Below are 13,373 nucleotides of genomic sequence, written 5' to 3'. Positions count from 1 at the left end.
AATAACTCTGGTCTTTAATACCAAAAACAATAACAATACTAAATGAATATAAAACACAACTGTAAAGAATAAATTAAAGGGGTTGTCCCGCGCCGAAACGGGTTTTTTTTTTTTTCAACCCCCCCCCCCCCGGTCGGCGCGAGACAACCCCGATGCAGGGACCTAAAGAAAGCTTACCGGAGCGCTTACCTGAATCCCCACGCTCCGGTGACTTCTATACTTACCGGTGAAGATGGCCGCCGGGATCCTCTTCCTCCGTGGACCGCAGCTCTTCTGTGCGGTCCATTGCCGATTCCAGCCTCCTGATTGGCTGGAATCGGCACGTGACGGGGCGGAGCTACACGGAGCCGGCATTCTGCACGAGAGGCTCCATAGAAGAAAGCAGAAGACCCGGACTGCGCAAGCGCGGCTAATTTGGCCATCGGAGGGCGAAAATTAGTCGGCTCCATGGGAACGAGGACGCCAGCAACGGAGCAGGTAAGTAAAAAACTTTTTATAACTTCTGTATGGCTCATAATTAATGCACAATGTATATTACAAAGTGCATTATTATGGCCATACAGAAGTGTATAGACCCACTTGCTGCTGCGGGACAACCCCTTTAACATTGCAGGGACATCATTATAGCAGTATGTATCACTGTGTTATCTATGCTTTGACATAGGACTGCATGTACATCATTATAGCAGTACGTATCACTGTGCTATCTGTGGTTTGACATAGGACTGCAGGGACATCATTATAGTAGTATGTATCACTGTGTTATCTGTGCTTTGACATAGGACTGCAGTACATATCACTGTGTTATCTGTGCTTTGACATAGGACTGCAGTATTTATTTGCAAACGTTTCTTTACTGTACTGTACTCATCGGTACAGTACTTACATTTTGCAGTACAGTGGGGATTCAGGAGGCAGGCAGCGTTCAGCCGGCACTTTGGGGATTCAGCTGCTGTACTGTGTCAGGAGGCAGGCAGACACAGCAACGTTCAGCCGGCACTGTGCACTGTGGAGAGAGGAGGGGGAGGAGTAGGCGCGCGCTGATGCAGGAGAAGCAGGAAGTGACTGGCATCGGCTACGCGCTGGCTCACTGAGCGGCGCCCGGGGTCAAGGAGTGGTCGGCGCCCTTATCTGTGGAATGCAACTTTATTTGAGGGACCGCTGCTGCCCTGACACATCGACTTAAGTTGAAAACAGCTTTACTTAAGAGCAATGCTACTCAAGGGTTTACTGTATTATAAAATGTATCAGTAAGAATTTTGAACTCACTTTCCCCATTGACATGCAAATTCCGCCTGAGCAGAGATAAGTGGCCACCATACTGCTCTGCCGCTGCTTATCTGTGGAGGAAGCAAAAGGATTGGACAAGAAAAAATGTATCTTGTTTTCTCTGACAGCAACCCTTGACCAAGAATGTGACAAGCCCCGTAGACAGATTGTTGTCAGGTCCCATTAGAATCGGTGGTTTCGGTCCTTAAAAATCCCAGGTGACCAGGTGAACAATTTAATAATGTTCACGATATTAAAATGTATTTGCTGCGCCCGTCGGAAAAAACGTTTATCGCTCAAAACACTGTGATGTGTTTAACAATGCTTGGGAAAATTAGTTCTCAATGTATGTCATACAAATGGGTGATGGAATTATCCTCCACAGCGCCACCTATTGGAATGGTAGCCAAGGTTGGATATTGACTCAAAGGGTAGCTATTATTCCAATAGGTGGCGCTGCAGAGGATTATTATATCACCTATGTGCATTAACTCTTCTAAGGTGCTAACATTGACATTCTGTGGATTTTAATTCCGCACTGCGTAGCAATTTCTGCAATGTCTTTGCTAATGTAAATGCCACAGATTTCCTGTGCGGAGGGTCCACATGGCAAATCTTACCTGTGTGAACATGCCCTAAAAACCTTTGAAATGCTCTTTAATTTTTTTTGCTGTCTAGCCGCCCCCAAATAACTGACAGGTTCCCTTTAACTGAGAAACTTTTCAGAAGTTACCAATAACTTTCCTAATACGTTTCATTTCCTCGCAGCTCCTGAAGTATGGAGACTTCTTGGTCGGCAGCTCCCTGGTGGAGTCCAGGAGGTCATCATCCTAATTGCGGTAATGAACATGTAGGAAATAAATGTATGGCACTTATGTGGATCTTTATAAATAAGATGACTTCTGGGGGCCCAGGGGTAACTTGCATAGGTCTAAGGACGTTTTCACATGTCCGTGAAACTCACGCCAGGTTTCTCCGTTGCAAGACGCACAAATCTCACACAAATATGAACGCTATTCTTTTGAATGGAGTCATATAAATGAGCAATGTTTTCAAGCATTGGGTGCGGGAAAAAATGGCGGTATGTCCTATCTTTTCGCGTTCCTCAGAACACATCGCCCATTGTTTTCAATGGGACAGTTTCAAGTACCGATATTACTCTCGCCCATGTGTAGGTAGTCTAAATGGGGTACCAAACAGGTGACAGATAGGCCTAGATATTAAAGGGAAGTCTCGTGACTCTCAGACATTTGGAACTGAACTGATACCATGAGAAGAAAGCTGCCTAGACACAGTATGGTGGTATTATTTTGTCCTTAAAGGGGTTGTCCCGCGCTGAAACGTTTTGTTTTTTTTTCAATAGGCCCCCCGTTCGGCGCGAGACAAACACAAGGGATGGGTTAAAAAAAAAAAAAAACAGTTTAGTACTTACCCGAATCCCCGCTCTGCGGCAACTTCTTACTTACCTTACCAAGATGGCCGCCGGGATCTTCACCCACGATGCACCGCGGGTCTTCTCCCATGGTGCACCGTGAGTTCTGTGCGGTCCATTGCCGATTCCAGCCTCCTGATTGGCTGGAATCGGCACACGTGACGTGGCGGAGCTACGAGGACCAGCTCTCCGGCATGAGCGGCCCCATTCACCACGGAGAAGACCGGACTGTGCAAGTGCGTCTAATCGGGCGATTAGACGCTGAAATTAGACGGCACCATGGCGACGGGGACGCTAGCAACAGAACAGGTAAGTGAATAACTTCTGCATGGCTCATAATTAATGCACGATGTACATTACAAAGTGCATTAATATGGCCATACAGAAGTGTATAACCCCACTTTCTTTCGCGGGACAACCCCTTTAAGTGATTTAGGTATGTTTTGGCATTATATTGAACTATACTGAACTGTTATTTGGGTACTGTATTACACTTACCTGTATGTAAAGCACTATATGGCGGTATTATTTAAGCAATGCATTGGACTAATATTTGATACTGCCAAAGATAATGCTGGCATGGATATCAGACAACTGAAAGAAGCAGTGCAAAACCGAAAAACACGGAGGGAGGGAGCCTTTAGGGCTCCTTCCCACGGGCGGATTTCCCGCGCGTAACACGCTGCGGAAATCCGCTGCGTTGCCCGCAGCTATTAGGTTCTATTGAACCCAATAGCACAATGCTTACGGTGCGGAATTCCGCACCGTAAAATCACCCGTCCTCACCCGCGGCATGCTCTATTTGCCGCGGGTGTACGCGCAGACAGTTTCCATTGCAGTCAATGAAAGCCTTTCGCCACGCTATCTTCTGCAGTAGCACAGCGGAAAATAATGTGAAACCGCTTCCCCGCCTACCGCCAGGTAGTCCCTGGGCAAACCTTCGTGTGCCCAGGGCCTACCTACACTAACCTTGATTTGATCATGACCTATAGCAGAAGATCCCTGGGCTATTCCTACATGGCCCAAATAATACGTCTAGAACTGATCTACAATAGGCCATTTATGGGAATTTTTATGTTTATTTTAATGTAGTTTTATCATATTTACTTAAAGGGGTTGTCCAGCTCTGAAGATTGATGTCCTGTACTTAGGATGGGTCATCAATAACTGATTATTGGGGTTACGTTGCCCAGGATCCCTGCCAGACCGCTGTATCGGTGTATGGAGCCAGAAGCACACACAGCTCCGTAAACTTTGCAGTGGCCAGACATGGTATTGCAGGCACAGCTGATATTCACTTAGATGAGAACTGCGCCAAACAGCTATCCCAACGATATAGCCCATCAGTCCTCAGAGCTGGACAATCTCCTGTAATTTATTAGATTTTTCTCTTTTTTTTAATGAATTCAACGTTTTTGTGTTCCAGTCAGATCCTGATGATTCACCACGGATAAATGTCTCCGGTTATGAAGTGTATTACTATAATGAAGGAGTACGAACTGGTGTGAAGCAGTGCCCCTCATCTGGGTTACAGTGTGTCGCTCTGGTACCAAAGGAGGTACAGACGGTATCCGTCGCAGCTTATAATCCCTATGGCTTCTCTCCAGCAAGTCACCTGCCAATCCAGGAGGGAGACGCTTCTGGTGAGAATGGGATGTTTAAATAAGACACGTTTTTGGTTATGCAGTTACCACTTCTGTCTTAAAATCCTATTAATTTCAGTACTGAGCAGAGCACCATGAGACCCACGTTTATATACTGTCAAGCTCAATGGCGTTTGCAAATGTCCAACCTTGAATGTAATTTTATTTCTTTAGCTAAATAGGCCCAAAATCCTGTTACTATATCTTTATACTGGCCATTGCTCCAGATCCCCTGCACAGACATAGAGCTACAAGATAAAATTCTGTCTGCCTGCAGTCCCCTCTAGGGGGTGCTCAGGAGCTTACTGCATACTATACACAGAGGGGAGTAAAACTTTACTACTTAGCATTTTGCAGGTAATTGCTCAATCTCTGCTGATGTCGCCTAGGACCCCAAAATGTGGCAGTGCAATCTGTACCTCCAACATCCATGTCAGTACAATGGCAGCCTCCCGTCAGCTCCGCAGAGCCAATAGGGTACGTTCTTCAGTGGACGTCTAATTCTTGTGATGGAAAACCTAGAGATGTGTCATGGCAGAAAACAGAAAAGGAGCAAACCAATTTTACTATAAAAGGTAAATTGTTAAAAAAAGTTTTTTGATGGCAAGAAACGGTCTTCAAAACTACAGTTGTGGTAAGAAGAGAGTACTGCAGATTCAGGGGGGTAGTGTGGACAGGGTCAGGATATAGCAATTGGTCTGGGCCATTTGGGCATTTGCAACAGCCTCCCTCTGCCACAGTTTATGCCTGCTGTAATATGCACGCACTACATGGCAGCATTATATAAGCACAATTTTGCCCTGATATGTAAGCACTATATGTTGGTATTATGTGAGCGCCCCCGTCCCACCCCCTTCCATTGCAAACAGCTACAAGGGGCGGAGAGGAGAAAAGAAGGGGGAGGGAGTTCAGCAGTCCCGCTGCTAAATTCCCTCCCACCTCCCTTTTCCGGCAGCTAGCATAGGCTCCCATAGGAAACTATGCAGCTGCTACCACCAGCATGGGGGGCGCCCAGTCGGGCGCTTTCATGCCACAGAAATATGCCCCGTACACTAATGCATTGCAGGGGCTTTTTCACACGACTATATATCAGCCGCCGTTTTCACGGATTGGATTCCAATGCATCAGATCACATGGCTGTACTCCCGTGGCGTAAAAGCCAATATAGTGCTGAGCGCTTTCGTACCGGACCGAAGAGATAGTCCTGGAACTATCTTTCTGGCTGGAATACATCGGCGGCTACATGGGCTCCTATGGGAGCTAAGACAGCGACCAGAGGTGGGAGGGAGTTTAGCTGCGTGACTGCTAAACTCCCTCCCTCTTCTCTCTCCCTCTATCCTCCCCTCCGCTGTTTGCAATGGGAGGGGGCGGGACAGGGGTGGGGCTAAGCGTCGCCTTGTTCCATTTCTGGCTGCGGACAAAGGGAGGGGGCGGATGTTTAGCTTTGCGCCTGTCCTGCCCACTCCCATTGCAAATAGCCAGACGGAAGGAGAGAGGAGGTGAGCTGGCGAGGCGAAGGGGAGGCAACGGCATTGAAGCCTCGGTGTATATGCGCCGCGGCCTTTGCTGTCTGAACGGGCGCACAAACGTTAAATTTATGAGCCCGTTCACGCGTTTTTACGTCGCCGGCGGGTGCATGTAAAAACGCCTACGGCCATGTGAAAGGGGTCTAAGCCAATGCATCAGGGGGAAACGTATATTAGCCCGATATAGGCCCATGTGAATAAGTCCTAAGGCTGTAGAATGTAAGCACTATATGGCAGTATTATGTGAGCACTGTATGGCAGTATTTTGTAAGCACTGTATGGCTCAGTGCAAGCACTATATGGCAGTATTATGTAAGCACTATATGGCAGTATTATGTAAGCACTTTATGGCAGTATTTTGTAAGCACTGTATGGCTCAGTGCAAGCACTATATGGCAGTATTATATGAGCTTTGTATAGCACTGTCTAATTGTTCTTGAAAATAGCAGAATTCTGCTGCCAATTCTGCATAAAAATCCGCAATTAGCCGTACGCATGTCATACAGGCGGATTCTCCAGGATTTTCTAGAACTAAACAATGTCATTTTCTTACACCTAGATCGTCTTTTCTTCATACATTGCACATCCAGAGCATACTATAATGTTACCTCTTCTGCTTCCATAGATAATATCCCTCCGGGACATCGTATCACTATTTCTCTATATGCAGTGTACCGCACTGGAGTCAGCGGCCCCAGCACTGTCTATGGGTACAGTCAAGAACTCAGTGAGTCCAGGATGATAACAGTGTTTTCTGATATACTGCATCTTCATGTGTTCCTCACTATGGCCGCGTGCTGATGGCCGGGTCGGATCCCGCCACGAGAATCCTTGCAGCGGGATGTGGTCCCGTGCCCCGGCAGAGGCCTGCGTCTTTACCCGCTACCAGCATCTCCTCTCTGCGCTGTGCGCCGCCCCCTATCCGCCTCCTCTCCGCCCCTCGGCACTATTTGCAATGGGAGGGAGTGAGACCGGGGCGGAGCTAAGTCCCGTAACTTAGCTCCGACCTGCCTCCTCTCATTGCAAATAGTGCCGAGGGGTGGAGAGGAGGCGAAGAGGGGGCGGGAGCTCAGAGCACTGCTCCCGACTCTTCCAGCCTCCTTCCCCTGCAGAGAGAGACGCCGTATATCGGCCGGCGTAAATACCTGTCCGATATACGTTCATCTGAATAAGCCCTAAAGTGGTACCAATAGAAACCACAGGCCGGCCCACAAAGAACGAGCCCTCGTATAACCAAGATATATATGGTGGTGAGAAGATGGCGACAGAAAATATATTTTTTTAATTTTACATATGTTTTATATATAATATGGCAAAAAAACTAATCGTACTGACTAATGAAATACAGTTAGCAGGTTGTTTTTGCTGCAGTGTGTACACCATTAAGATAAAACTCCCCCAAAGATGGTGGAATTGTGTATTTTTTTCTATTTCACTCCACTTTGAAATGTTTATGTTTTTCACTTCGGTATATGGTACCATTTGAAATATACAACTCATGCCGCGAAAAACAAGCCCTCAGACAGTCACATCGAAGGGTAAAGAAAGAGTTAGAATTTTTTAAAAGTGGGCAAGATAAATTTAAACTCTAAAATAAAAGGGCCGCGTTCTTGGGGCTGCACCAAGAGTGCAAGTTATCTACAAGATAGGGGATAGCTTGCTGATCGGTGGGGGTCTCACTTCTGAGACCAGTGCTGATCTCGAGATCGAGATCCTCACTGTGAGGTTACTGCACTCCCTCAGTGACGAGGAGATTGAATGGCGTGCTGATTGCACAAACGCACCAGTGCTGTATTCACTTTGAATGGGACTGCGGAGATACCGAGCAGGTGCCACTCGACTACTGTGTTTCCCCGAAAATAAGACAGTGTCTTATATTAATTTTTGTTCAAAAAGGTTTAACTTTTTTACATGTATAGCTGCCTGGACACTATTTTAATTGACTTTTTAAATTAACTGTTAGCAGGGCTTAATTTTGGAGTAGGGCTTATATTTCAAGCATCCTCAAAAAGCCTGAAAAATCATTTTGCATCCTCAAAAATTCTGGAAAATCATGCTATGTCTTATTTTCAGGGTATGTCTTATTTTCTGGGAAACAGGGTATTTCTGTCAGTCCCACTGAAATGCATGGAGTGCTGACCATGCATGCTTGGCTAGAGCTCCCTTCATGCGACGTCACTGCAAAATGAGAAGCGATCCCTGCAGTTACAGGCAGAACGGAACGGTCCCATTCTTAAGATCGGCAGGGCTCTCAGCAGTGAGACATCCACGATCAGCAAGTTATCCCCTATCCTATGGATAGGGAATAACTTGCAATCTTAATATAACCCCTTTGAGGGGTTAAGCAGTATATGGCGGTATGTCTAAAATACAGTGTTTTGCCTTTATATCCACCTCTGTATCATTGTATATTGTCCTCTGATATATTGTGCATGACTTATTGCCCTGTGATATACCATGCCTTTATAGACTCCTCTATATGACGTTCTTACATTTACTCCATATATGCCTCATTGAGCTCCATATTTCGTGTTCTTTTATCTCTTTGGGTATACTTGCACAGTAAGACATCGCTATAAGTGTCAGGATAAGTTCTGGTCGTCTCATATTTGTGATGAAGACAGTTCTGTTGCATTTCTAGAAGTATTAGTGAAGGCAGCAGCGACATGCGGCAGCGATAGTGAAGAATTGTCTTCCTGTCTCAGGAAGTGAGAGTGATCAAGATCTCTCTGAGCTCCCAGTGGTTTCCTTCACCTGCTCTGACTTGTGCATCTTCACCAAACTGATTCTTTGCCCCGGTTGACGGAAATCATGGCTATGTCTGTTTTATTAGGCACATTGAGGGATACTTTCTAAAGCTTAGAAGTAGCTAAGCTCTCGCTCACGACCTCAAGGTTGTGAGTTCAATCCAAACCCAGCATGGTTGAGGTAGCCGGCTCAAGGTTGACTCAGTCTTCCATCCTTCTGAGTTCGGTAAAATGAGTACCAAGCTTGGTGGTGGTGGTGGTGGTGGGGGGGATTAAATAAATTACCTAAAAGCGCTGCGGAATAAGTTGGGGCTATACAAATAACAAGATTTATTTTGATTTTGTTTATATGACCGGACCCTGGTAAGCCTAGTAGGGGTGCCCTGAGGACTGGAGTTGGGTAATACTGCAATAGGGGGTGCAGAGGGCTTGGTCTCAGCAGGGTCTGGAAGCCTTTAGTGGCCCATAAGGTTTGTTTTCCCCATATGAGAAGACCAGGACTATATATGAAACATTATAGTTTGGGGGGCCTGTAACAGAGTTTGAATTGGGACTCAAGTTACACCACTAGTATATCACTGATTTTTGGGGCAGAGAGCTTTTTTAATATAACTTTTACATATTCATCAAAATTAAGTTTCTACGATGTTTTCTGCAACAAATATATAAACATTGACATCATTTTTACCAAAATCCACTACAGAACCTAAAACAGGTCCCAGTTCTATAAAGATACTCGCAACCTCGTTGAATGAAAGACGTATTGAATGGACTGAGATCCCCTTGTGTGACAGAGGAGGATTCATCACTAGATATACGGTGTATATAACAAGGCAATACCAAACCGAATCAAAGTTCAAGTATGGTAAGTAAATGTTTCTGCCATGTAATCCAGCAAGACCTTCCATTCCCAGTGTGGGGTACTATAGGTCCCAGGCAGGGTCATATTTAACTCCAATCTTTCCTTCACTCCATATAGCCAATCACCTGAACATTCGTGCCACCCGCAGCTCGAAAACATCTCCCAAATCCATCCTTTTCTTACTGTAGAAACAGCAAAAATTCTTATTGTTGCCCTGATGCGTTCGCATTTTGACATCTGTAACTCGCTACTAATCGCCTGCCCCTCACTGAACGCTCACCCTTTCCATTCTATCCTGAATGCAGCAGCCAGGCTCATCTTTCTGTCCTGTCACTACACTGATGCCTCCACCCTGTGCCAGTCACTACACTGATGCCTCCACCCTGTGCCAGTCACTACACTGATGCCTCCACCCTGTGCCAGTCACTACACTGATGCCTCCACCCTGTGCCAGTCACTACACTGATACCTCCACCCTGTGCCAGTTTCTTAACTCATGCCTCCACCCTGTGCCAGTTACTATACCGATGCCTCCACCCTGGGCCAGTCACTGCACTGACGCCTCCATTCTCCGCTAGTCACTTCACTGATGCCTGCACCCTGTGCCATTGCCTATACTGATGCCTCCAACCTGTGAAACTAAAAGGTACCTTTGCAAGGGGTGATAATTTGCCCCAAATCAGTGCTGGAATCAGTGAATTCAGATGATAGTTTCCTGTGTACCCGCGGCCACCGACAGGGCATTGAGCAACAAAATCGCTCACTTGTCAGAGCTGCTTGGTTTTTAGCTTACTTCAAAACCAAGCAATTATCAGCTTGTGTAAACAGGCAGTCGTCCATTCATGAACAGCTGCCTGTTTGAAGTGAATGGAGGTGTGTGGCCAGAAAAGATCTCCACCTCCATTCTCTGAATGACTATTGCTCCTATGTAAAAGCACATAAGCGACAGTCTGTGGGATAGCGGTCAGGCACTTATGCACCCGACAGTCAATTGGTGTAAAGGTACCTTAAGTTCCTCTCTAATTTGAACCTCCCTATTCCGGCTCCAAGACTTTTCCGGAGCTGCACCAGTTCTCTGGAATGCGCTACCCCAGACAATTAGGGTAATCCCCAACACCCACATTTTAAGCGTGCCCTAAAAAAACACATCTCTTTGGGGAGACCTATCACATTCCCTAATGTAACTTCTCTCCATTTACCCTGCTTCTATATCCCCAATTTAGAACCCAATCCCTTTATTATACAGTATCATCACCCACAACGCATATACCCTAATACACCTCATATCTGTACATGCACAGTTACAGACTGGTGAGCGGCTCATATAGTTTTATGTATAATTACCATATTTATATAAAATATGGCTGGACCATTCAACAGAACAAGCACTTGTACCCCTTGTGTCACCCTGATTTCCTCATGGATTGTAAGCAGGGCCTTCGCCCCTATTGTTCACATTAGTTTAATATTGTATGTAACATATCTGTTTTTCTCTGCAGAATATGTTGGCACAATATGAATATAGATTATTATGAGAAATGAGCTATACGTTTTAGGTGTATTCTGCAATATGAACACTAGGTGGCAGCATCTACAATCTCTTGAATTTGTAATACAGAACAATATGCAGCACAAATAGCCTGATAAATACTCTTGTATACGACTATTCTTATATTCTAAGAGTATACAAGAGTATATAACATCAATTAATACAAAACATCATTATTTTGTCCTTAATGAGCTAATATGTATATACTGTGACGTTTTGTCCATTAAAATGGAAACACAAGAACAAGAATATACAAGAATGGCAGGTTTATTGAGATCTCAGTAGGCTGTCAAGCCATTTTACATATTCACTTCTCTCTACAGAGGTCGCTGGATCAACAACGCATTTACTGTTCGATAAGTTTAATCCGGATGAGCAGTATTCTGTATGTATTTCTGCGTCTACGAGGGCCGGAGAAGGGCCGGATGATCACTGCACTAACTTTCATCAAGGTAAGAAGTCTTGGGGTGAATTCACATGCGGATGAGTTCAGCTTTCCCTTTCATGTAAATGAGCTGGCAGAAATGCAGCAAAACAATTAATTCAGATGATTGGAAGTGATTTTCAATCTGCACCAAATCTGCACGTGTGAATATACCCAAAGATCTGCATAACTTGGATTATTTGTCAGCAGCTTCACCTCATTGTAATTGCATGTAACATTTCTCAAAGTGTTTGTTAAAAGGGAAGCAAATAAAGTATACAGAATATAAATACTTTGATTTTAAAGGGTTTTTCCCAAACCTTAAAGGGGTTTTCCAGGGAGAATACTATTGATGATTTATCCATTGATTTAAATGAGAGCAGCACTTGCATTTACAAGTACGGGTCACTTCACAGAGGCTGGAGCAGAGACTTTCATTGCTTCCGCTCCGACCCCTATGTATTTGCGGCGCTGTCAGCGGGCGAACAATCAGCTGATCGGTCGAGGTCCTGAGCGATGGACCCCGGCCGATCAACTATTGATGACCTGTCCCGAGGATAGCTCATCAATAGTATTCTTCCTTGAAAACCCCTTCAGGAGAAAGGAAAATTGCCGGATCGCTAGGGCTGTCACTGACCTGCAGTATCAGGTTGGTACTGCAAGCACGGCTCTTATTAAATTAAATGGGAACTGTGCGCACAATACAAACCCAGGCCATGGTCAACGTAATCTGCTTCCTGCACTGTCCGCATGGATCCTGAGTGATGGACCCCCACGATCATCTATTCATGACCTGTCCTGAGGATAGGTTATCATTTAAAGGGGTTGTCCCGCGGCAGCAAGTGGGTCTATACACTTCTGTATGGCCATATTAATGCACTTTGTAATGTACATTGTGCATTAATTATGAGCCATACAGAAGTTATAAAAAGTTTTTTACTTACCTGCTCCGTTGCTAGCGTCCTCGTTCCCATGGAGCCAACTAATTTTCGCCCTCCGATGGCCAAATTAGCCGCGCTTGCGCAGTCCGGGTCTTCTGCTCTCTTCAATGGAGCAGCTCGTGCAGAATGCCGGCTCCGTGTAGCTCCGCCCCGTCACGTGCCGATTTCAGCCAATCAGGAGGCTGGAATCGGCAATGGACCGCACAGAAGAGCTGCGGTCCACGGAGGGAGCAGACCCCGGCGGCCATCTTCAGCAGGTAAGTATGAAGACGCCGGACCGCCGGGATTCAGGTAAGCACTCTCCGTTTGTTTTTTTTAACCCCTGCATCGGGGTTGTCTCGCGCCGAACGGGGGGGGGGGGGGTTAAAAAAAAAAAAAAAAAAAACCCGTTTCGGCGCGGGACAACCCCTTTAACCCCTTCCTTCAATTGTTGCATGATGTTGATGACCTCTACATTATATTATGTTCCGCACTTTCATGTTTGATTTATGGCAACAGCAACATAATTCAGGCTTTATATTTTAGATAACGATCTTAACGGCTACATCGGCCTCCTGGTGGGAATGGCTTTTGGAGTCCTTGTTTTCTCTGCAATCATTATGACTTTATCAAGAATACGGAGAAGGTACATAAACTGCCCGCTACAAGGGATGTTCTGCTTTCTACCAAACAGGATGCACAATCGCATTTTGCAGAAATCTTGTGTTTCTTTTTTGTGCGTGGACTTTTTGCTCTGGGAACATTTCAGCCTTTTCAACTGTTTTCCCATGAATAGTCCAACATGGATGCATTACCAGTGTTCAGCCAGCAGAGGGAGACAATGCTCCCTTTCCCTGGCTACGTGCTGTATAGTCTTTTTAACACAGTGACGCGATCGAGGTTTCACATTGACGTCAGTAAAAGTACAGAGTGGGAGAAGGGTTAATAAAACCAAACTGATGCTGCATGCAAGAAAAGAGTTTTAGAAACTTTTTATTTTA

General features: G+C 45.5%; 1 protein-coding gene across 2 annotated transcripts in view; it reads left to right on the top strand.

Annotated features, from left to right (window-relative positions):
• The window catches only part of IL23R (interleukin 23 receptor), a 41,066-nt gene that overhangs the window by 23,677 nt on the left and 4,016 nt on the right, over positions 1 to 13,373 (top strand). For both annotated transcript variants that reach the window (XM_066597653.1, XM_066597654.1), the window contains 7 exons: positions 2,038 to 2,108; positions 4,128 to 4,344; positions 4,734 to 4,919; positions 6,496 to 6,597; positions 9,321 to 9,482; positions 11,352 to 11,480; positions 12,919 to 13,018. In XM_066597653.1, the coding sequence (XP_066453750.1) occupies positions 2,038 to 2,108; positions 4,128 to 4,344; positions 4,734 to 4,919; positions 6,496 to 6,597; positions 9,321 to 9,482; positions 11,352 to 11,480; positions 12,919 to 13,018 (967 nt within the window). The remainder of the gene's footprint in view (positions 1 to 2,037; positions 2,109 to 4,127; positions 4,345 to 4,733; positions 4,920 to 6,495; positions 6,598 to 9,320; positions 9,483 to 11,351; positions 11,481 to 12,918; positions 13,019 to 13,373) is intronic.

The sequence above is a fragment of the Eleutherodactylus coqui genome, chromosome 3 (assembly GCF_035609145.1).
Source record: "Eleutherodactylus coqui strain aEleCoq1 chromosome 3, aEleCoq1.hap1, whole genome shotgun sequence".
Classification (NCBI taxonomy): domain Eukaryota; kingdom Metazoa; phylum Chordata; class Amphibia; order Anura; family Eleutherodactylidae; genus Eleutherodactylus; species Eleutherodactylus coqui.
The sequence above is the reverse complement of the archived record's forward strand: the minus strand, read 5'-3'. Positions and strand labels throughout refer to the sequence as shown.